This window comes from Vidua macroura, chromosome 2, assembly GCF_024509145.1.
Source record: "Vidua macroura isolate BioBank_ID:100142 chromosome 2, ASM2450914v1, whole genome shotgun sequence".
Classification (NCBI taxonomy): Eukaryota; Metazoa; Chordata; class Aves; order Passeriformes; family Viduidae; genus Vidua; species Vidua macroura.
The window spans coordinates 68,151,169-68,174,703 of NC_071572.1; the positions used below are offsets into that span (position 1 = coordinate 68,151,169).

At 41.5% G+C, this 23,535-nt stretch overlaps 1 protein-coding gene across 4 annotated transcripts in view; it reads left to right on the plus strand.

The window, feature by feature from the left end:
* Positions 1-4,944: 4,944 nt before the first annotated feature.
* The window catches only part of GRAMD1C (GRAM domain containing 1C), a 52,271-nt gene continuing 33,680 nt past the window's right edge, over positions 4,945-23,535 (plus strand). For 2 of the 4 annotated variants that reach the window (XM_053971427.1, XM_053971428.1), the window contains exons 1-3: positions 4,945-5,348; positions 6,680-6,808; positions 23,212-23,296. In XM_053971427.1, the coding sequence (XP_053827402.1) occupies positions 5,274-5,348; positions 6,680-6,808; positions 23,212-23,296 (289 nt within the window). In that variant the 5' untranslated portion in view covers positions 4,945-5,273. Of the gene's footprint in view, positions 5,349-6,058; positions 6,174-6,679; positions 6,809-23,211; positions 23,297-23,535 lie in introns of those variants that run through there. The other 2 variants (XM_053971430.1, XM_053971429.1) reach the window with 2 other exon arrangements.

Here is a 23,535-nt window from a genome sequence, read left to right on the forward strand (position 1 = left end):
TAGCTTTGAATCTGGTCCCTTAAAATTAGTAGTTCTTATTAAAGGCACTGGGTGAGATATTATCCTTCTGTTCATATGTAATCTTACCAATGAGCCCACTGGAGCTTCCTGGGGAAATCTGAAGTCCAGATCTTCCCTGTCCAGTTAGATATGTGTATTAAAACAGCAGTCATTAAAGTTGAAGTATCTTGACAAGATACTTTGAGGAAATATAAAGTATAATTGAAACAACTAACAAAGCTTGACATATTAAAGTTTTTGTGCATAAAATACTCTGAAGTGATCTGTTTGGTTATTTATTAGAGTGAATTTGAGCAGTTTCATAATGAGTACTCTTTTAAAATCTCAGTTTATTAATAATTTTCTCCACTGGATAACTGCTGCTTTAGCTAGTGTGTGCTACTGCTACCTTGTTTTCAAGGAATGGCCACAAAATTTCTTCTTTGCTACAAGTATTCCAGTCTTGCCATATGAACCCCTGTAACACAACTGTAATTTTACTTCTTTTAGTGATGCAAAAGGTATACTTTTTACACAGACACTTAGGGGCATAGAGAATGTAACTGAGTAGGAACAATGTGCTTTGATGTTGCCTCTGTTCATCGTGAGTTTTATATGCATCTCCTATAATGAAATAACTGGCCTCGTCATCTGTTTTATTTCCACATCTTTTATTTAATACAAACCATGTAACTTAATTAGGAAAATTAAAACAGGAGAGGAGTAGGCTGTCTTGTTTCGTCCCAGCTCTCTTTGGGGGTTTCACTGAGAAGGTCACAGCATTGCCTCTATTTTTCTCACTTTCTTTTCTTTCTTTTTCAAGGCTGCAAAACTGGAACATATTAGTTCAGTGGTATTCAATTACACAATGCCCTTATCATTTTGGCATCTGGGAGCATACCACGGCAAACGCTTTGCTGACTCTGCTTCAAAGCTCTTTTAAAGTCAACTGCTTCATTAGCAGAGTGACGTGTAGCTCCCTTGTCATGCGGGTTGTGGGGCTCAAGCCCATGGAGAGGAACGCAAGGCTTTGTGCTGAAAGCACTAGAGCTAGATAGAGTACTGAGAAATAAAGCATGGATGATCTTGTCTAGACCCGGACAAATGATTAGATGATCTAATAGGTCATTGTCATATGAAGTCCTTAGTTCACATCCAGTTTTCAGCCACGAGGGGAGAAAGCTCTCAGGGACTCCCTGCAATGTGGCAATGTGCTCTGCATTTGGCAGTACTTATAGGGCACCTACTAAAGCCCTCAGCCTCCCCTTTATGTAATCTGCAGGTTGATACTTCCCCATATAGGGTCATATCAGACCTGTAAGTGAGAAATATGCAAGGCAGGCTAGAGGAGCTGGGGTGACAAAAGGAAAGAATAAAATACGGCTGCACTCTCTTCCTGTCCTGGAGCCTCACTTAAGTCTTTGGTGCCTGCAGTAAATCCGAGCAGCCCTGCAAGCTTCTTCTGCCAGCTGCCAAGAGCATGGGGGAACCAAAACAGTGTGTGGAGGTCAGTGCAGAATTCTACCTTTCCAGTTTAGCTTCCTCTCCTACACTCACACTCACACTCAGTAGCTGGAGGAGGGGTTGAGGGCAAGTAGGGCTCAATTTCCAACCCACAAAAAAATCCTCTGCTGATTAAATTACTGTCTTTCAGATGGTTTTGTTCACTTTAAATCTCAGCTTCACACTCACACCATGCTGGTGCCATGAAGGTGCTTTAGAAGCTGCATCCAGCTCCCAGACATCTATGATTAAGTGATCAATGACTGCACATTGCTGCTTTTAATTTATATGACTTTTGCCCTGGGCTGAGGTTGGCTCTCACAAATGGATATGAATAACTACCTTGTGACAATAACTGGTGGCTAATGCATCAGAGAAACAAAATAGAAATGAAGCTTCTAGGAATGATAAGACACATCTGGGGAAAGACAGGCAAATACACTCTGTCTGAACATTTATATTAGATAAACAGGAATGTATCTAAAGAGAAAAGTATGTTTTAATGCAATGCACAACACTAAACACAATTTCCCTGCACCCTGAGGAAGCCCTCAGGTGAAAGTTGCATATAAAATAAAAATAAAAAAAAAAAAAAAATAAAAAAAAAAAAAAAAAAAAAAGAGCTTCTCCAGCCAAGCTTCCAAGAACAACCTATATTTCTTCTAATAAAGGAAGGTGGTTTAGTACTCACCCACCACCAAGAAGAAGATGAATGAAGACACTGCAGATCTATAGAGCTTCCCAATGTGCTGGCTCATGGTTGATGAAGTACATGGCCTCACCATCTCTCCCTCTGGTAGTATGGGTAAAAAATATGTGTGTATTATAGCAACAGGACCTCACATTCTGCCTAGTGAATGTCACACTTACTAAAGTTACCACAGCTTTGAGCTCACAGTACTCTGCCTGCTCCCTGGATGACAGCCACCATGCTGCAAGTGACAACAATTACTTCCCCAGCGGCTGTTCTGATCTCTCCCTGAGAATATGTCGAAAATGCTCTGAGAGCAGAGGGAAGATAATTCGTTGTTTTTCACTTTTGGCTTTTATAAACCACAACTTTGGGCTGAGTATAGACTATCCAGAGTCTCCAAAGGAGACCTCTCTTCTGCTGAACCCCTCCCAAGTGATGGTGAGAACCCAAAGAGCATTGGTTTAATTTTCTGAACAGCCAGACTCTAATGCACCACATTATCACCCTAATGCATCACAAAAGGAAACTTCGGGAACTCAGTATCTTTGTGGCTATATGCACATGATGTTTACAGGTTAACTGTATTCCCCAAAGTGTTTTTTTTTTTTTTTCAGTGCAGAACAAATAATTTTTCATCAAAAGTTGACTATTTAAACTCTATTTATATTTAAGTAGAGCTTGTCTATGCAACTTGGGCAGAGGGGAAAACTGCTGGAGAGGGTGGCCTATCTGCAAAACCAGCAGGTGTGCTCTGAATTAGTCTGTGTTTATAGAAGGCTCACACAGACCACAATCTTGTGAGAGGAGTGACAGAAGCTCCAAGCCTCACCTGTACCACCCAGCCCTGCCAGCCGTGCTACATCTGTACCAAGCATGGGCTACTGTCACTATTTGGCTGACATCTCTTTCCTCAACTACAGGACTAGAGATTAGGGCACTTTATCTAATGATCTTGCATATCTTCAAAACTCTCCAGGTAATGGAATTGTGCTTGAGTATCCAGTAAAGACTCAATTTCATAACTCTTAGAGGACAATGCAGCTGAGAGATGCGTGAGTATTTCTGATTTTATTTGCATTTGAAAGTAAAAGAACCCATAATTGATTTGCAAAACTTGGCTGACCAAACAATGTCAAGAGGAACACCCCATTCTTGGAGTCACCAGTTGTCACTTTAGCTTTGGTGTGCAGACCCCGAAGCAGTGGAAGCAGTGAAAGCAGGATGGGCTAGAGGGAGAATGCTTAAAAGAACCTAGGAAGCAAATACTTCTCTGAATGGCTTGGGAGAGTGGGAAGGCCTGTGATTACCAGGCGGAAATCATATTAGGAAGAAAATTGGGACCAAGTGCAGAGCAACAGAGCACTTCAGAAGGAAGATGGAAGTTTGTGAGGGTCTTCTGAAGGACATATTGCCAAAGCATTAGTAAGCAAAGCCAAAATATCCATGAAAGGAAAAGTTAAAGGAATCAAAAACAACAAAGAGTTTGATGAGGGAATAACCAGTAGAGTCGAAGGTACTTGGCAGATTAAGAGGATTTTGGAATGAGTTACTGGTTTAGAGTGCTGATTGTGACTGTGTGTCAGAGGAGTCAGCGTGCGAAGATGGATCTGAACTAAAGGCAATCCAACACTGTCTTATTTAGACCCAAGTACTTGGTGTGCTTAAAAAAAAAAAAAACCTTCAAATGTGTTGTGATGGACATACCACCATTGTTCCTGCAAATGCTGTCTGTTTATGTTTATGTCATCCAGAACTAGGAATTGTCCTGTGAATCCTCCATTAAGTAGGTCATGCCTGAGCCCAAGTGCCAGGTCAGCCAGCTTTTAACTGAGGGAATACAAAGGAGGTTGGTTAGTGTTGCTGGCAGCCAGCATGAAGCTTCTCCCACTTGGATAAACCAGTTTGATTCAGTTTTTGGACAAAAAGAAAAATAAACTGGTACCCTGAGTGTTGTTGAAAAAAGCCCCCAAAATTCAAGTTTCAAGTGCAAATCAAGAAAGCAAGGAACAAAAATGAAACAAACCACACATTCTTTTTTACACTCCTGTAAATTTTGGAGACTTACAGTTGCTTGCATTAAGGCTGTCCTGTCTGGGCCAACAGCTGGGAGGGGGTGTCACCCACGGGAACTTCAGGTATTTTTTCTAATGTAAGAGTCAGTGAGCAGGTATCACAGGACCCTGAGATGTCCAAAGGGAACCTCCACACATTTCCCGGGGAAGAGGTAGAGAGAAAGGGGACAACAGGAGGAAGTAGCATTGTCACAACAGGCTGCTTTACTCATCTGTATATCCATCCATCCATCCATCCATCCATCCATCCATCCATCCATCCATCCATCCATCCATCCATCCATCCATCCATCGCTTCTCATCATCTACCAGCCAACTATCCAGCAATGTGATTTCTTTGCACCTCACTGGGCTCTTCTTTTTCCTGTGAGGTGAGCTGAAGGTGCAAATCTGTGAGCCATCTGCCTTGGTTGGGTCCCCTGATTTGAGGAGCCCTCAGGGTGCTCAGAGACTGGGGCAGAAACCACTCCGCGCTGCTCAGCAGCTTCAAAAACGAGACCCAGGTTTTCCTGGGATGAAACCCCCCTCACTGACTCCCTTTATGTCACCTCATCCTCCGCTCGGCCCGCAGCCAGCCTTCCCCCTTTCCCCCTAGGAGTCCCCCCTGGAGCGGCCTCTCGGCAGCGTTTTCCGTCGAATCCCACGAATCCAGGATTTTGGAGCCGTTTCGCTGCCCGGGCGCTGTTTAACCGGCTCCGCTCACGGAGGGCGGCGGGCGCGGAGCTCTCCCTCGGGCAGGAGGCAGCGAACGCCGCCCCCCACCCCGAGCCGGGAGCTTTTTCCCACTACAGCCCTCAAACTTTCCAACGTCGCGGAGGCTTCCCAGTTAACCCTTGCGGAAGCCGCAGAGGGGCTGCCGCGGCCCGACGAGGAGGGCACCGGAGGCGCCGCAGCGCTCTCCGCCCCCCTGACGACTCCCCCTCCTCGGAAGCAGCAGCGCCGCTCGCCCCTGACAACCTCCTCCCGCCACGGGCCGGCAGCGCGGCCGGCGCCGGCCCCTTTAAATGGCGGCCGCGGCCCCGCCGTGCGCCCAGCGCAGGCAGCTGGCGGGCACCGCGCGGCCCTCGCCCCCTTCCATGGTAAGCGCCGCGCTCCCCGGTCGCCGGCCCCCGGGCCAGCGGCGGGCTGCGCAGGTAGGTCCGGGGGGCGGCAGCCCCGCTCCCTTCCCGGGCAGCCGCACGGGCGGGCCCCGGGCGGGCGGCGGCGGCGCGGCCCCGCGGGCAGCGCTGGGAAGCTCCGCCGTCCCCACCCACCTCCCCGAAAGTTTTTGGGGCGAGGCGGGGCCGGGGGCAGGGTGACCCTCGGGGCGCCCCGATGAGGGGGGCGGCGAACGCCCCGCGTGGTCCCCGCAGAGAGGGTCTCTAGGCTCCCGGGAGAGCCAGCGGGGAGGCGGGCCGGGGTTGCCCGGCAGCCGCTGAACCCCGGCGCTTTGGTGGGGAGGGCGCGGGCGAGCAGCAACTGGTGGAGGTTGCAGCGAATGCGGGTGTTTGCGTGGAAAAGCCCCCCGGGACAGCTCTGCTCTCACACCACGTGGCCTGGGTGTCCGTGCCTTTGCCTCGCCCCGCTGTCCCCTTCGCAGCCTGTCCCCAGCCCGCGCCCCGGGGCAGCGCTGGGCGAGGGTGCGCACCCCCGGCCGGCCGGGGACTGCCCGGGACCGCCTCGGTTCTGAGTTGGTTTGGAGTTGAAACCCAGCGTTGCCTCATCCCGGCGGATCCGGTAGTGCAGGCGGCGTTACTGGTTAGGGCCCTGGGCTGGTTTTGTACCGTTTGCTGTCTGGGATGGCACCAGTGACATTCCGTGTCTGTTTTCCTTCATAAAGTAAAACTGACTTCCAAAACGAAGAATACTGATAACAAGGGAGAGTGCTACAGAATTAGAAAACAGTGCTGCTTATTATCATAATAGTAAGTGATATGAGTAAAATTATTTATCTCTGAAGTGTTTGTATTTATGTGCAATTTATAGTGTAACTAAAAGTAAGTATAAACACTTGATCTATCAGTATTATTATAATAATATATGCCAGCCCTCTGGTAAAAATGCTACACCTGTATGACCTTTCTCAAGTTCTGAAAGGTCTCACAGGTTCCTGAGATGTGCTGCATGTTAGGCACTGATGTTTTGTGTTGATATTATTTCAGTTCTAAGTATCTGTGCAGCTTGGGAGGGGCTGCAGTGGAAATGAAATACGTTGATAAAAAATGTTAAATATAATTAAGTATAGTGTATTCTAGGGGGAAAAAATAAAACCAATTAAAAAGCTGTCAGTGGGAAGTGTTTCCATGCCACTCACCTTGGTGAAACTGCCATGTCAGGTTTCATTTAATATACAGCTGTTAAATGGACCAACCATCTTGTTTCACCTTTCTCCATCACTGCTGGATTACATACCTTGCTTCTTTGTTCACAGGAAGTTCATGAAGTGGATCATGGTCTTATTAACCAGCTACTTGCTGATTCAGAGGAGACTCTTAATTCATGCACAGAGAAAATGCAGGGCCCTGCTCAGTATAGCTGGAGTGCTGACTGGAGCTTTTGGGTAATGTGTTTTAGCTCTCTCCTAAATTGGTTTTAATTTATAAATATAATATGTGCCTATTTTAATTTACATATGTGTGTATATGTACAAGCTTTATATCCACAGTTCTCAAGTTACTCTGTAGTCATGAATTAGTAAAGTGTTCTCCCCCCATGTAGTGAGGCAGGTAATTTTATCATTACTGGCTTACTAAAGTGTAAGGTGAGACTGAGAAGGGGTGCAGTTGTTTATCTGATGTCTCAGATCAAGTTAGTGACAGAACTTGTGGCTTCTGTGCCCAGTCCCTGGCATGAACCCTTCCAGTGTTTCTTATGCCTGTAGACATTTTTGATGCTTTTTAAGCATAAGGGCTGAATTTTGATTTTTGGTGGTAGTTGGTGGTTCTGAAGTGCATTCCTAGTGTTCGTTTTTGTCAAGTAAACACATTTGTTTTCCACAAGAGTAAATAAGCTACCTGTGTTTTCTGTAAAAATTGACTTTGTGAATAAGAAAGGCAGAAAAGAAATAATTCACTTTTTTTCCTTTCTGGGGAAATGCCTGACTGAAAGCAGAGTGTGCAATAATAAGTACTTATTTCAGTACTTTTGGTAGATTTTTTTTTTAAATGCCTTGAGAGAAGGTGAATATGTGTGTGTAGACTTGGAGTGTATGTTTTGCTGTTAATTTTGTGCATGGATTGTTGTTTGATAGGGAAGGAAACCATGTGTGCATGGAGCCACAGGCTGGGTAACAGCTGATCTTGTGGGAGACAGAGTGCCAGAGCTGTGAGGAAGGGAATCTGACTCAGGTTCTGTATCAGGTGTCCTCTGTAAATCCATGTGCTTCAGCTCAAAGAACATCATCTGGTCCACTGTGTCCTTCGTCTGAGGTTGTCACAGTGTTCATTGTGCTTAGCAGGTGAAAGATAGAGTAACTAGTGAAGGCCAGAAGGAGTCCATGGCAGAACTGTGAGCAGAAGTGGGGGATCAGATTTTCCAATTCCTTGTTTATAAATCTAGCTTGTATGTTTTCATCACTTCTCTTCACAAGGAGATGTCCTAATGGTCAGGACATCAGCTTTTGCATCTCAGGCCATAGGATAAATCCCCTCCAAATGCATGTGTACTCTTAAAAATGCAGTAGTCATCTGGAGCCAATGGAAATGGTACAGGACTAATAAAATCCCAGCAGGTCATAGGCTTGTGTTGCTAGAGTGAGTTCTTGTGGTGTTCAGTATTTTCTTCACTATCTCTACAGGGACAAGGATGATCCAGGGCTGTCCTGCCTGTGCCCAGCTGTGTGTCTGTACTTGAGTCAATAGGAAGTCATACTGTGCAGACATTGCAACTGCCAGCTATGCTCTTGCTAGGTGGCAAATTAGATTGTGTAAACTAATGCTTGATGGTTTGTGTACAACCACTACTGCCGGTGGTATTTTGTGTGAGAAATAAACCTGTTCAGGTCTCAGTGTCAGGTTGTTGGACCTGCAGTTAACAACTCTGTGTTTCCTTGATAGGCCTGGTGATTGAAAATAAAGTTATTAGAGTATTCTATATGGAGAATATAGCTGTGCTATTGGCTTTGCACTCTTAGGTTTGAGGCACGTGCTGAAGGCTTGAAGTTTCTTTGAACAGAGCTTTGAGCCTTCACAGTGCAGGATATTGTGTGCCCTCACAGTTCCACACTCTGCTTCCTGTAGTAATGTGTGCCCGTAACTTCAGGGGAGTGGGATCCTTCAGTGCAGTGGCAGCTGCTGCGGGAGGTGTTTTTCAGAATGATTAAATGATTATCTTCTGTCTGATTTATACTCCAAGACCTTAGTATGTGTTTGATGTTGGCGTTTATCTGGTTCTGCAAACATGACCTTGCAGTTAAAGCAAAGTAATTGCACAAATACTTCCCTCTTGTAAGATAATACTGTGGCTGGAAATGTTGTAGCCTTACCATCTGTCACTGATTAGTTTTAAAAGCCTGTACCAGTCTGGTTGCAGGAAGCCATGGTGCTTATTTTCTCACCCTCAAGGCAACTGAATTGTAAAGCAGCAAGAACCAGGAAGTCACAAATTCGAGATGAAAATTAATTTATTCTGTTTAAAATGTTATGTCATTGGCATCTCTCCTTGCTCTTGACAGAAAATGTTTCAATAACTTGCATGGTTGATGATCGGTTACTAACTGTTAAAAACAAATGGTTAAAACTCCCTAAATTCTGAGTCATAGTAAATGTGTAGGTGACAGCACGGAAGGCAGCCTGTTGCAGTATGTGAAGCATGTGTCACTAACATTTGACAAAGGTGATCTTAGTGTCCTGTGGCAGGTGGGGACCTGTTATGCTTGTTCCCACTCTTGAGTCAGTAGAATGGAGGAATTGCTACAACAGCAGGACTAGCCTGTGGCAGCATCCAGGGATTAGCTTTGTTGTGACGGTTATTTGTTTGGAGAAGCTGCATGTTTCCAGCAACTTAGGTTTGCTCCAAGGATTCATCTCTTCTGAGGGTGATGTACTCTTGTTTTGTTGATGATAGAAACCAAACGTGGATGTTAGAGCCTGACTGGTTTGACTTCAATTTTTCATGGATTGAGTGGGAGTAGGCAGCTGTGCCATGCCTCTGGAAGTCAGGCCAGGTATCATGAATGCTCAGTAAGTCCTTTGAGCACATGTAATTAGCAGCAGGCTAGGGTTGGCAGCCTCTGGGACACAATCTCTCTCCTGGCTATGGTGAGTGGGGAGAAGGAAGGGTAACTGAAAAATTATCAGGGAGGGAAGAAGAGTATCCTACTATTTGGAATTTTTCTTATATTAAAAAAAATAATACTTTGGGTATCTTTATTGAATAATTTTGGGAAATAGTTAGTTTTCTCTGTTACTGTAAGCAATTCTTAAACTGATAGTATTACTGACTGCTATTTTTAAGGTTGATGGTGTGTCATGGGATATTTTTTGGTTTTTGTTTTTGGGTTTTTCTTTTCCCCCCACCTGGAGGTGGACAAAGCTGAACTTTTGTAAACTCACTAGAAGAAGAAAAATAGATTGCTTACAAACTTAATCTTGGGGCTTTCTCTCTCCCCTGGAAACTGTAATGCTTTTATCTCCAGTTGATTAAATTGTCCTAGTTTTGGCAACTGCAAATAGATAATGAAAGTCAAAGATGACTGGAAATTATGTTATATCTGGAAGCCCTATCTCAGGATTCTGAATTCACCTTTTTATCCTTTTTTATGCCCTTCATACTGAAATATGGTTGTTTAATATCCTTGGAAGAAGAAACCTGTGAAAGTTTTAAGTATTTTCCTACCATAGTGAAGAAGGTAAAGGTGAATGAGGAAGCTAATGAAAAAGATCCTTGTATCAAAAGTGAGGGTGTTGTGTCTGGGAACTCTAGTTTGTATTAATGAACAGTCAAAGAAAGTTCATGTATGTCTACAGTAAGAAGAATGCCCGTGGGAAAAACCCCCAAAAAAGTAAGTCTTTCACTTGGATTGAAAAGGTAGGTGGAATGAGTGGAACTCAAATGAGCATCTCAGACAATTGCTTGTATCTGGGAGGCTTCTTTAAGAATTTGAAAATGTGAGATGTCATGGAGGTGTTGGAAAGAAGATAATAAAAAAGGTTTAAAAAGTCAATTGATTGGAGTGTAATGCCAGTTTAAGAGTTGGTCAGTGTGAAGGAGTTTGAAAATAGAAGCAAATAATTGATACAGTGAAAATAAGCCTTTTACTTTTTGTAATATAAAAGCAACTGAGGTTGCACAAGATCGAGAAAGTATTTTGAATTTTTACATGCATGGATCTGGTTTCTACAAGAAAGAACTAGTCTGGGAGTGTGTGACAATATGTATGGTGAGAATACAGTAAGCATATATGACTCAAACCTGCACAAGGAAGGCTGCAGATATGTATCACAATTTGGAAGATAACTTATTGAAGCACAGATACAAATTGAGGCACTACTCAAGACTGGTAGGGTTAAGTGAGATATTTCTTGTATCTACAGTTATTTGAATCCTCCTTCCACCTTTCTCTGAAGACTCACACCACTCTTGGAATAGCTTACTGGGCTGGTTGAAGTGGAGATTGTTTTGGGGGGCTGATATTTAAGGCCTTGTGACAGTAACGCTTTCTTACATTGTGTACTTGGCATGTTGTTTCTTCTTATCTGTGCCTCCAAATGTTTGGGATGTGGAGGAGATATATCAATTTTCTTGACATTGGAGGAGGATTTCTATCCTCCTTTTTATTTGCTGGTATGAAGCAGTCTGCTAAGGAGGATGAGAATTGGTTAAATTAATTGCTATAGGTCTACAAAGAGAATAAAAGCTTTTAAGCACATTAATTAAGCATTTTGGTGTTTTATTGATTGGGCTCTTGTTTATTTGGTTTGGTTTTTTTAAAATGCCCTAGCTTTTAGTACAAATAGCTTTTGCTGTAGTTGTAGAACTGACATGTTTTTTGTTTACCTGCCTGGAATCTCCAGAAACAGCCACTGTTTTCAGCCCTGTGATAGCCCTGATTATACAGCAGCAGTGTTTTAACCTGGTAGGAAAACAAACTGCAGTTCTAACCAACCCATGAACATGGGTGATTAGGCTAAAGGGGTTTTCCCCCCTTCTTTTCATGCTGGGAATGTCTTTAGTGCTATTGATGCAGCTCCAGACTGAGCACTGAGGTAGATCTGGTTGACATAAAATTTCAACCAGTTCTGAACAAAGACTGACAGTGGTGCCCTGTCAAAACATGGCAGCTGCAGCAGTAGGTAGTTCTATATAACTTTAATTATTATTATACACATAAAAGTTAGTCTAGAACCTGAAGATTAAGTATAAAAGGTCAGAAAGAAAATACTTCAGATTTGTGTGATTTACTTTTTTTTTCTCGTCACTGGGAGCAAAACCATTAGAAATGCAACATGGTTCAGGAAATCTGCATGGAGTTGCAATAGTGATATCCTTTTAATAAAAAGGAAGTCCCTACATTGCAGAATGAGAGCTTTAAAAGTCAACTCTAGGAGATGGGAATAGATTGATTTTTTTTTTTTTTTTTTAAACCTTTGTTGTTTGTTTACAGCTTGTATTTCTGCAAACAGGTAGTGATGTAGCACTGTCTTTTTCAGGCCTGCTATGGGTGAGCCACTTGTATATAAGGAGAGGAAAGAAGACAGGTAGATAAAACTCTGTGAGATAAGATTGTTTTGTGGTATATTAAGTCATTAGCAGCAGCCAGGAGAAGTTTTGGGGCAATTGGTTGGTGAGTGCCACTTTCCATGGAATTTCAAGTGCAGTAGGGCTACTGGCAGGCTTAATGGGATGACCAGAGTCATTTATAGCAAAGCAGTGTATGTAATTGGCCACATTCACTCCTGCACTATTATCTATGTAGTGTTGTGGTTTAATATGCTCCTTCAGGTTTTCACTGTAGTCCTGATTGAAAGTATTTATGTATGCTTGTATGAGTTGCTGAAAACTAAATGGCACCAAGGGGAATTACTACCATGGTGATTGTTTCCTTCACGATGTTGTTTTCTGATCCTTGTTTGGGCACTGTTACTAAACTTAAATATAGATCAGAGAGACAGATTTTACTGGCAGGTTAAGGAGGGAAATGTCCAGCTGAAGGGTGCTGTTCATTTGCTTCTGTATTTGGCTACTTTGGCAGCAAATAATTTTGGTGGGGCTTCGTTGCAGGTAAGGAAGATGAGTTGAGAAGTTATGTCATGTAGTTTCTTTATTGCATAAGGCATTCTTCCTCACCCTGAAAACATCTGGATTTTCCCTGTGTCTGTTAAATGGATCAAATTAAGTCTAAAGACAGGCAATTTGAATTTTTTCATGTTACTTGGGCAGCCTGCAGTGAAAGATCAGGTGAAAAAACAGATGTTCTTAACCAATAACATTGGCTACTTGTTTCATATACGTGCTATAAAAACAAATGTGAGTCAGATGAAACTGCTGTTCAGAAAGGAATGTATTTTGTTATCCAAAAGGAAATAATCTTGATTGAGCTTTTAATTGCCATTGCATCATAATATTTAGTACACTTATGGCTGTTGAAACCTGGACAACATAGTTACAGGACTCAAAATTAGCCTGGGGAGTAGACAGATTGACTGGAGCTAAAGGGTAACTTTGTGCTGGAGGATGACAAACTCGCTTCAAGTACACTTAAGTGTTAAGATAGCACAGAGTTCATCCAAACACACTTGGTTTATTTGTATTGTTTGTTTTAGAAGTTGGTGTATCACAGGACTTTGTTATATTTTGATGTACCCTTTTCCTTAAATCTTCATGGGGTAGACAAAATTACTAAAATGGAACAAAAAGAATGCTTGAATGCTGCATTTATAGTCAAGAAAGTAGATACAGATACACAACTTTCCCGTAAAATGACAAGGAGTTTGGCAATTAAGAGCCTTGTGAACTTGGTTTGTGCTAGTGTTCTGGGGAGGCAACATGAGATGTCGTTTCTGGTTGGGGCATTATAGGACTAGTTTTACTACCAGGTTCAAAGATGTTATTGCCAGCTATGGAGGTATTGATGAGGATGCTGAATAAGTCTGAGATTGGGACATCTTGGCTCTTAAAAGCTAAAAGCGGCTTAATTTCTAATTCAGAACTGAGGAAGATGTTTGTCCATGGAAGTGTCCAAAGCTCTTGAACTTTTAACTTAATTTTCATCTTTAAAATCTGTTTGCTTCATCCTACTCAGAGGTGCTTGGTGGCAGTTATATAAATAATTATATTTGAAACTGAAATAATCAGCCTCATTGCTAATTGCAAATGTCCACACTCAGGTGTTCAATCAGCTGCAGATGGTGTTATCTTATAAACAGGAAATGCACTTAAAACAGTCTATGCTAATGCTGTTTTTGAGACCTGAGTCACACTGGTACCCAGTAAGGGTAAGGCCTTTCTGAGATCACTTTGAATCGTCTCGCTGGCTTTCTGATGGAAATAAATTGCCAGTGAATATTTTTCTGTATGGATATACTTCCCAATATTTTGCTGCTCTTTCAGAACAGGAAGATTCCCCCTGATGTATCCTGTCCTTGCTTTGGGAAAGCAGAAGAGTTGCCTTGTTTTTCTGGTGAAACCAGTTCCTGCTATTTACATATGTAGCTGATCTTGACAGCAGAACTGCAGATCCTCCAAAGCCACCACCCAGCTAGGTGCACAGAGACAGGTACTGACCCTAGCCAGCAGCCAGGGCTGCAAAATGACTGTAAATACAACCTCTTTTTGTTCTATTATCTTCTCCTTTCAGACTCTCAGATTGAAATCCGAGTGATTAAAATGCTTTGACATGCATTTTTCTGTTAGTTTCCTCAGCAGGGCTGTGCTGGGAGAGGCTCTCTCTTTGCTGCTGACTCTATGTAGTTAGTTGTGGAAATGTAGCAGACAAGTAAGGCAGGTGGAAAGGGAGAGCCAGCATAAAGAAAGTAGAATAGGTGCATGGCTCCTGTTTCCCCTCTCAGAGCAGGCAGAGATCTGTTGGGTATGCAGAACCCTGTATCCTTTGCCTCAAAGTGCCTATGAAGAGCTGAGCTCTGGGTGGCTGGTAATGTACATGTTTTGGGGAATTTGGGTGTACATGAAGCATGCCCTGATGTCCTGAGCTCTTGCTGTGGAGCTCAGCCTGAGAAGGTGTCTCAGTAAGGCCTTGACTTAAAACGGGGGACAATGGCTGAGTTTTGTGTGAGAGTAGATTTGTCTCCATGCTGAGCTGCCAGGTGCAGATGTACTCTTCAGGCTGGTTCATGGATTATAGCCTTCAATGATGCAGAGAGGAGGGGTGCTAGGCTCCAAGTGCTTCTTTCCAAGCTGGTGTTTCCCTGGTGATAGCACTTTCCTCTGCCATTGCCTTTGGGACTTCTGTGAACTTGAAGTGATTTATGCTACTGCAGTCTGCTTCCCAAAATCAGTTTTGGTGATGGTGGTTTTAGATTGGAGCTGGGCAGTTCTTAAATGTCACCCCTGCATAAGTTTTGTTTGCCCAGTTGCTGCAGCATTTGTGTGCCTGCTCTGCAAGGCTAGGGTGTTTCAGCCTGTTTTCCAAGCTGGCATGCAAGCAGAGACTGGCAGAATGCTAGCTAGCACTGCTGGAGGGTGGCCAGCACCAGCTCTGAGGAAGTGGGTGAGAGAGGGGGAAGCTGTAGAGGCTTTGGCCAGGGATTTGTATGGTTTGGAACAGGCTGCAGGCAGCTAGAGGAGGTATGTGTAGGGGGTGTGTGTCTTCTGACTTTACATTTGCTTCATGCCTCAAGTCAGTTTTAGTCTGAAATGGAGCATATGCTTTACTCCGCACTGTACGTGGCAAGCTTGAGATTTTTATCTCCAAATCAGAATTGTTATGGAAGTACATTGGCTTCACTGTTAAAATGCTTTAAAACGCTTGCAGAAAAAAAGTACTGAATACTACAAAACCATTGCTTCAGAATAAGCAGAGGATATTCTCAATCCAGGCTCTTGTTTTTCAGGAAGAAAATAGTACTAGTAATGGCAAGAGACCTCCTTATAATTGATAAGAAATTATCAGTTTGTTTCCCAAGCACCTTATTGGAAACAAGCACCTTCAGCTGAACCCTATTTCAGTGAAATGTGAAAATGAGCTAATTCTGGTGTGACCTTGAAGGAGAAATTTGTGATAGCTCCTCACATGTTCTAAACTGATATACTCTGTTACAAAATTCTTCCAGGTCTGTTCTACTGTTCTACTGTTTTGGTTTGTTGGAGGTTTTTTTTTTTTTTTTTTTTTTTTTTTTTAAGAACATTAAAAATGTAATCTCTAACTGGTTATGCAACTCAAAGTTCTCTGAAGAAATATCTTTTATATTTTCAACTCTAATTTTCTTCTTGGGAAGGATGCCAGATTTAAAAATTCTTCACAAAAACGTTACCTTTGTTATAGTTATATAACCTGATGTTAGCAGCATAGTATTTCATAGAATGTTAAATTTTCTTGTCTGTCAAAATCATAATTGTAACAACTTTGGTTGTGGATTTTCTAGGCTGTTTTTCAAGCCATGCTCCACCATGTTTTGATATTCATACTTACATAGGTGAAGCTCAGTGAGACCTGCATTCCCACTCTTGGAAGGACACTGTGACTGGTGAGGTGTAGGAAATGACCAGGCCTTCTGTGAGCAGTATTCAGTCAAGTTCATTTTCTGTCATGTTCATATCTGTCAGCAGAACTCAGCCAAGTTCATTTTCTGTCAGAAGAAAATATCAAGAACTTTCATATCAAGTTCATATTCTGTCATCAGAACTCAGCCAAGTTAATCTTCTACATGGGAAATGTTTGTGATCAGGTCTCCCTGGTCAGTAGTTGATCAGAACTGCTTTTCAGGAAAATAGGCTTTCACCATGTGCTAGGTCAATGCTGGCTTGGTGAGACTGATGTCCATCTCACTTGGTGAGAGCTGGGCTACTCCTGTGGGACACAGTGCTTTGATGTGTTGTACCCAGTCTTCAAAATAAATGGAAATAGTAATCCTTTCAGAAGCACCTCATTCAGTCACTTTCTTGACACTGCGTGTCAAATGTTTTCTAAGTGGGTGTCCAATATTTCAGCAGCTCTCCATAATGAAATAGTTCTGAGGAGTTTCTTTCTACATGGATTTTTGGAAGCTCCTGGTGTTAGTAGTAAATCATAATCTGTCAGACACTTCCAGGTACCTTCTGTGCATAAGTGAGAACTAGTTAATAGTAACACTCATTTTGGGAAAACTAGGGACTCTCTTTAGCCTTGTTTTGGGGTTTTGTAGGCTTAAAAAAACACCCCTCACTCCCCTATTCACCCCAACCTTCCCCACCCCCAACCAAACTAACCCTTGGAAGATACAGTAGTTGGAGTATTTGCCAGTGACCTGTATTTTAATATCCCTTTCTTTAAATTATACATACTATATTTCCAACAGAAGAAAGACATACTTTCACCAAAGTTCTTCTGGATGCCACTGAAGGAGAATGCTGCTGTTTTTCTGCTCAGTCACTAAGAAATGTTAGAGTTCCTTTCTCCTTCAGCCTCCACAAAGAAGAGGTGGGGCCTGGGCCACAAGAGTGGGGATATAATGGCCTTAGAGGACAGCCCTGTGCCAGCCAGTGCTTATGAGCCTCCCCTCTCCACAGGGAAGGGTGAAAGAAAAAAGCATATAATGAATGTAAGAAAAATAGCTGTAGCTCCCTAAATATTTCCCCTTCCCACTGTGACTAGAAGCTCGTTCACATTTCCTTGAGAGCATGGGAACTTCTGGAAAGCGGGCTCCAAGAAATACAATGGCTGAGTAAACCCTGGCAATAGTTGCTTGGTTTCTTTTTTTTTTTTTTAATTGGTTGACATGCCTCTCATGACCTATCAATTAAATACAACTGTGTGGATAAGCAGATGTGATCAAATATCTCCTTATTAAAAAAAAAAAAAAAAACCCAAAACCAAAAATTGCCAAACACACACAACACCCCTCCCAAAACCAACAAAAGTGAACCAAAGTGGACAGTATACTGTGCGCAGTACCCTAAGTAATGTCATGTCTTCAGGTCCTGTGAGAGGTTCTCTCCCTGTATAAGTTAAATGCTTTTGTCCTTCAAGAGAGAAAAGAACATAAGTCACTGCTAGTAAAGCTTTTGAGTAGTCAATGATTGAAAATAGATCACTGTAACAGAGTGGATCTGGACTGTTTATGTTTGTTAAGGTAAACTGAACAAGTCTGACACTTCCAACATACAGCCTAGTGCTTGCTGTCAGGAGAAGTGGGAAACTGTGCCCCGTAACTGCAGAAAGATAAGGCAGACTGGTAGTCATGTGGATGTGAGCTTTCACTGTGATTCTGTTCCTAAAAGCAATCTGTGATTCAGATTTATCTGTTTGTGATAACTCCTGTGATGCTGTATCTAGCTTTCAAGAAGGACACTGAAAATGAGACAATTCAGAAAAGCCACAAGAATAAGTGAAAAAGTGCAATCTTTTTGCTGATAGGCTTGAGAAGCTTAATCCCTACCTCAGAAGGAGATATGGAGTAACTTGCTTACAATCAAAAAATAATTCACAATGATAAAGTTAACCAAATATACTAGCAGAAGAACTATCCATAGGAAGGATGGATTTTTCCATCCAGAGTGACTTTTAATTTAAAAAGGTAAAATAGATATTTTACTCTTTTCCAAAGAGAAATTTGGTCATTGCAGCTCTAGTTTTAAAGCTGGAGAGCTGTTGCTTGTGTATTATAGATTAGGTTGGATGATTAATGAAATTTTGTGGACTGAACAAATGGCTGCAGTGGGATTGAGATTTCTATGATGGAAAGGCTTGTCAGACCTGGCACATTTTACAGGTGAGAGATCATCTCAGTGTGCCATGGGAAGTGTTCCTGTGTTAATAAGGGAGTCTGCCTGAATCTGTCTTGGAGGATGTGAAGTCTCAAGTTTGTCTGCCTTACACTGTTAAATGAGGGTTTTGTCCAGGGTTGTTGACTTGGTTCTCATCTTCCCTAGTGAGGCTTTAATCTCACTGAAAGTGGGATCTTGGTATGTTTTGTTTAGTGGTTTGTTGTTTTTTTTTTTTTGGGTAGGTTTTGGGTTGATATTTTTCCTTACTGTATCAGATAAGTTTAAAGAATATTTGCAGTATAGAGGAGTCTTGTATAAAATCTAGACTTCTCTCTGACTGGGTGTTGTTCTTCTGGAGTTTGTGTTCTTTTTCTTTCTCCTGCTGCTAAGAAGGTTTTATATGAATTTGAATGGGGAAGAAATTGTTATTCAATAGATATGCAACAGCTTTTGCCAGAATACTTAATGTTTGTTTTAATATGCTAATGTAAGGTTAAAATGTACTTTTGTCCTAATCTTACTAATACCTCCAAATTTGTTTTTAACTATATCTAGAAGCTTCATAAGAAGGTACAGGTCTTTGGGGAATATTCAGGTGATCTTTTAAGTTGGGTATGGAGTTAGTGGCCTGGATTTACTTGCTGTTAGACAGAGGAATAAAGCTATAAGTTCTATGGGCCATATTTTGATGCTTAAGTGAGGCTACTGAGCGTAAAAGAAATGGTAGCTTGGGCAGCTTGCTCATTGGCTTATTTGATTCTGGGACCCCGAGCCTGTGGTGATAACTGATACAGAGATTGAAGCTCAGTGGGAGACCTCTCTTGAAATCAGGTGATATTAGAGTTATTACCCTACTGGTGAGGTCAACTTACCTGTCATCTCAGCTGTTGTATTCATAGCTGCATGTCACAACTATAGAATGCAAATTGTCTGGTTATCTGGGTTTTGTGGTGTCTCAAAACAAAGGGAAAACACTGACAAAACAAATGCAGAATTATTGCTGTCATTAGTGATTGTTAAAAAATTTGTACACCATTCTGCTGAAGTTGATTGCTTATTTGCATGCTTAGTGATATCTGCAATCAAATAATTTCCTAATGATTAGGATTTTTGCTGTACTCCTGGGAGAAGTTGTTGCTTAATTTTCCTCTGCAGTTTGCTAAATGGCTCAAATTGTTTGCAGTGGCTACACTTTGAAGATGTAAATGTGAAGGGAAGCTGTTTTTTGAACGGGCTTCTCTCCTGTAAATAACTCAGCTTAGTTCTATTTAAGTTTACATATTTTTTTTCTGGAACAGGACTTTATATATAGTTGAACCGGTCCATTTCCAAACAAGGTATGAGAATCATTTGGTTGTGTCTCCAATATCTGGTTCTTACATAACTGTCTTCTGTAAAACTTTCTGGTTTTCATTGAAAATGGTTTTCTGTTTATGCTATTTTACAGGTTTCTGGTATATTTTGTGGTTTCAGATGAAAAATGCTAAGTTGTTGGCTGCACATAATAATTTCCTTGGTGATTAAATATAGCATAACCATAAATGCCTAAGATTATCCTCAGGCCAAGTGTTTGCCTGATGACTTGTAATTAAACTTAGAAATTTGTATGTATTAAAAGCAAGTTGCTGTTTTCATCTTGTGAGTGCCCTGCTACAACCTGTTTAATGCCTTTCCTTTTTTAATATTTGGTGCTAAATTTTGTAACTCAGAGGTGACAACCTGCTTCGAATGCTGCCATATGTTGTACATTATAGTAGTGATTAGGAGAGATGCTGTATTCATAGAAATGTCTTGTTTTCTTCACTTTAAGGAAGTTGAAATTGCCAATAGTGTTATAATTGCCCCTCTTGTTTCCCAAGTCTGTTGAGGGATCTCTTCTCTATCACCAAGACACCTTGGTGGTAAAAAGTAGGTGAAAGTGCATATTTAAGTGAGCTAATTTTCATGCAGAATAGGGAAAAGTTTCAAAAGTTTCTATGTGCTCACATTTTTCTGCTGATTAGATAAGAATTCAGAGCAGATTCTGCATAAGTGTCCTAAGAGCTCAGTAGAAATCTACAATTAATGAGGATTTCTTATAGTCCAGTGACTCATGACAACACTTCTAAATGCTAGCAAGGGTTTCTAAGACAAGCTGTAGCAGGTTTGATGCTCTAGAAAAATTTCAGTTCTAAGTAAAACTCAGTGTCCTGAGTCTGGTTCTTGGAGCTGTTGAACTGGCTGATTCAAGCCCTGATATAAATGTGTCTGTGACCCTGTGATGCTCCTATTTTCTTTGCTTCCTTTTGTCTTACAACCACAAAAATGCTGAACTTAAGTGCAGCTCTTAAGTCTTGTATACATCATGCTGGAGAAACTACATTTCTCCTTAAAAACATTGCTTCCTAAATTATGATTTCACAAATTGTGACTTTCATTTTCCTTTCATGGCAGACCAATTCTTTTATTCCCTGTATGCTGGCATTGGCAACACGAGCCCAGATTTCAGTCAGCTGAGGTAGGACTGTGTGTAAACCATAGGGACTCTGGAACTACAGGTGGAAACTTGACAGGTGTGAGTTAATTTTTCATTTTTCCCTAGTAATTGCGAAGAACTCAGTTTCTTCAAAGAAGTGCAGATATTGGATGCCTTTTTTGCGTGATCAATTAAAAGTGTGCTTTTCAGGGCTGGATGTTGCAAGCCAAGAAACCATAGCCCACCTACTTCAGCGGATTACATGCTTTCCAAGAATGTTGTTTTTATAATCACAGAAATAACTGAAATATAACTGGAGGCATTAGAGTTTAGAGGGGACATGTCTAACATGTTCTTCTTTAGCTACACCCAAACCTTTCATATCTACTTTTCTCAGAAGGGAAGGGGTGGATTTATTTTCTGTCTCCATCCCTTTCTGCCTTTTTGCATTACAATGCTCAGAATATCAGTGGACAGCAAAAATGTACTCAAACAGAAGTCAAACATACAGGCTTTCTTTTATTCATTGTAGTAGAATGTAAATTGACTTATTTTTTAAAAGCTGATCTGTGTCAGGGCAACTTTGCTCTCTCATGTGCTACATGCACTTAATCACTTGTCTTTGAGGTTGCACTTGTGTTCTTGAGGCCTAAGAGCTCAGTTCTCAAGTATAAGATGCCAGACCATTGTAGGATGTAAGTGTCTAGTGGTGTTCAGGGAACTTTTGAACTGCAAGAAGCAGGAATGTCCTCAGTGAAAAAGAGCCAAATGTGGGAATCTTGAGGAGGTGGGAGCACTGTATTTGCTCTAGTTTTTTAAAAGGTCATCAAGCTGAAGATAAATCTGGTTTTGTCCTGGGATTTTTTGGACAAGCGCAAACATAGTGAAAGGGTAGTGGCCAGCTAACATGCTGCAGGAGTGTGTCAAGAGTAAGCATGCTGCAAGGTCATACAGTCAAAAGTGGTTCTTTGCTTCCTCTCTTCCTTCTTCCCCCACCCTAAATATAAATAGCAACTAAGCTTATGGTGGAGATGGGTTTAATGGTGAATGTCAAGTTTTGGAGTAATACAGATGGTTAAGTAGAGAATAGCATCCATGTGCTTAAGATCTTTAGAAAGGTTAAACAAAAAAGTGTGAAAGAGGCTTTTGTAGTATATTTATACCTGGTTCTATGAACACTTAAAAGTTATTTCTTCCTGTAATAGCTTCAGTCCAGTTGAGTTGTGGCCTAATACAGCATTTAGTTAAGACTGCTTCTAAAATAAGTGTCCAATATCTGTTAAGAAAAACAATATGATCCTCTTACAACTGAAAATGAAAAGTAGGATTTCTATGCAGAATATTTTCTGGAGAATATGCTGAAGCTCTTCATTTGAATGGGAGTAGGCACATTTGTTTATAGGAGTAAGGAGTTAAAGTCCATTGAGATAGTCCTCTTTGCTGTGAGCTTACTGCCCAATTTGAATCTTAAGAAAATCATAGACAGTGATTTCTTTACAATGAGGTGAACTGTAGAACATTATTGATTTCTTGAGGTTGGGATTGAAGGCACTTGAGACAGCATTCCATGTTCGGACTCAGGTTTTTATTATTTCTTATCTATGTTACAGTCTCACAACCATGAGTTCGGCAGCTTTTCATTAGCAAGGCACAAAATGGCCCCAAATGTACAGTTTCAAGGTCTTTTAAGGCTGAACTAAAACTAAATTACCCAATTAAGAAATGACACCTAGATTATTTTCCCTTTTAACCCAATAACTGATCCCTCAAAGCCTGCAATGCGGACCTTTCTGTCCAATCACAAAACATCACCCAAACCCATGAAGAAGGAAGAAGGTAAAGAACAACCTGCCTCTACCCTAAAACCTCCATCTTTCTTCATATTTATTTCTATATTCTAAAATCCCATGTTTTCCACCCTGTGATATTACATACTTCTAACCAACTACACACCTGTAATCCCAGTGCTATTAATCAATTTCAAAAACCTGTTCCACAACCTCAGGTCAAATGCAGTGTTCTCTTGTGGGTCTGTGCCTTTAAGCACAGAAAGCTTAAAATTCTCAGCATCCAGGATTCCAACAGAACATGACAGAAAATCAAGAAGTGATGGTGATGCTGCTATTCATTCTTACTGGAGGGAACTATTACCTTTATTACTACAGGTTAGTTACAGCAACTGTTGAAAAATCCAGTGCATTGTAGTTTTCCTGAAGTGATAATCCAAGCAGACATTGATGTTCTCTGTTGTGTCCTTGTGTTCTATTGGCCTCCATAAGGGCTTGATTTTTTTTCTGTCACCTCTGTGTTGTGGCCTTGCTGCCTTTTCACTTAGTCTGTGCTGGAATATTTAATCCCAGAACGGCTCTCATCCCCTTAGGGCTGGAGCAGGTTGCTATCATAGCACTGTAATGCCTTGTGACTGGCATCTGGCTTGATACAGGGAATAGTTTGGCCCATGCCAAATAAATACTCTTACATAAGTAAGCATAAAGTTACAGTGATGATCACATTTAGATACCACCTATTCTTTATTGCTCTTCTGAAGTTCATTTGTTCTTCAAGATAAAATTACACATTCAGTATGAACACAGTTGATGGCTGAAAATAAATCTGTTTGCATAACCTTTTACTGTTCTTTGTTGCAGCTCTCAAGTTCCACTTACAAATATAGGAGTGAGGAATTCAAGAGACAGTTTTCTCATCTGCCAGACTCTGAGAGACTCATAGTAGGTAAGAAGTAATCACAGCAAAAGTCCTTGTCTTCTGTTTGGTGACTTCAGATTGTAGTCATGTCAAAGCATTTTGTGTTTTTTATGGCAAATTCTGACTACAGGTGATCACTCCCTGTTCTCCTGTCTTTGAACTAGCATGAGATAGCTTCAAGGAAAGCCAGGTCCATACTCCTCTACTACCTACTTTGTGGGAAAAAAAAAAAAAAGGGATATTGTTCCTGAGACCCTGCTAACTAG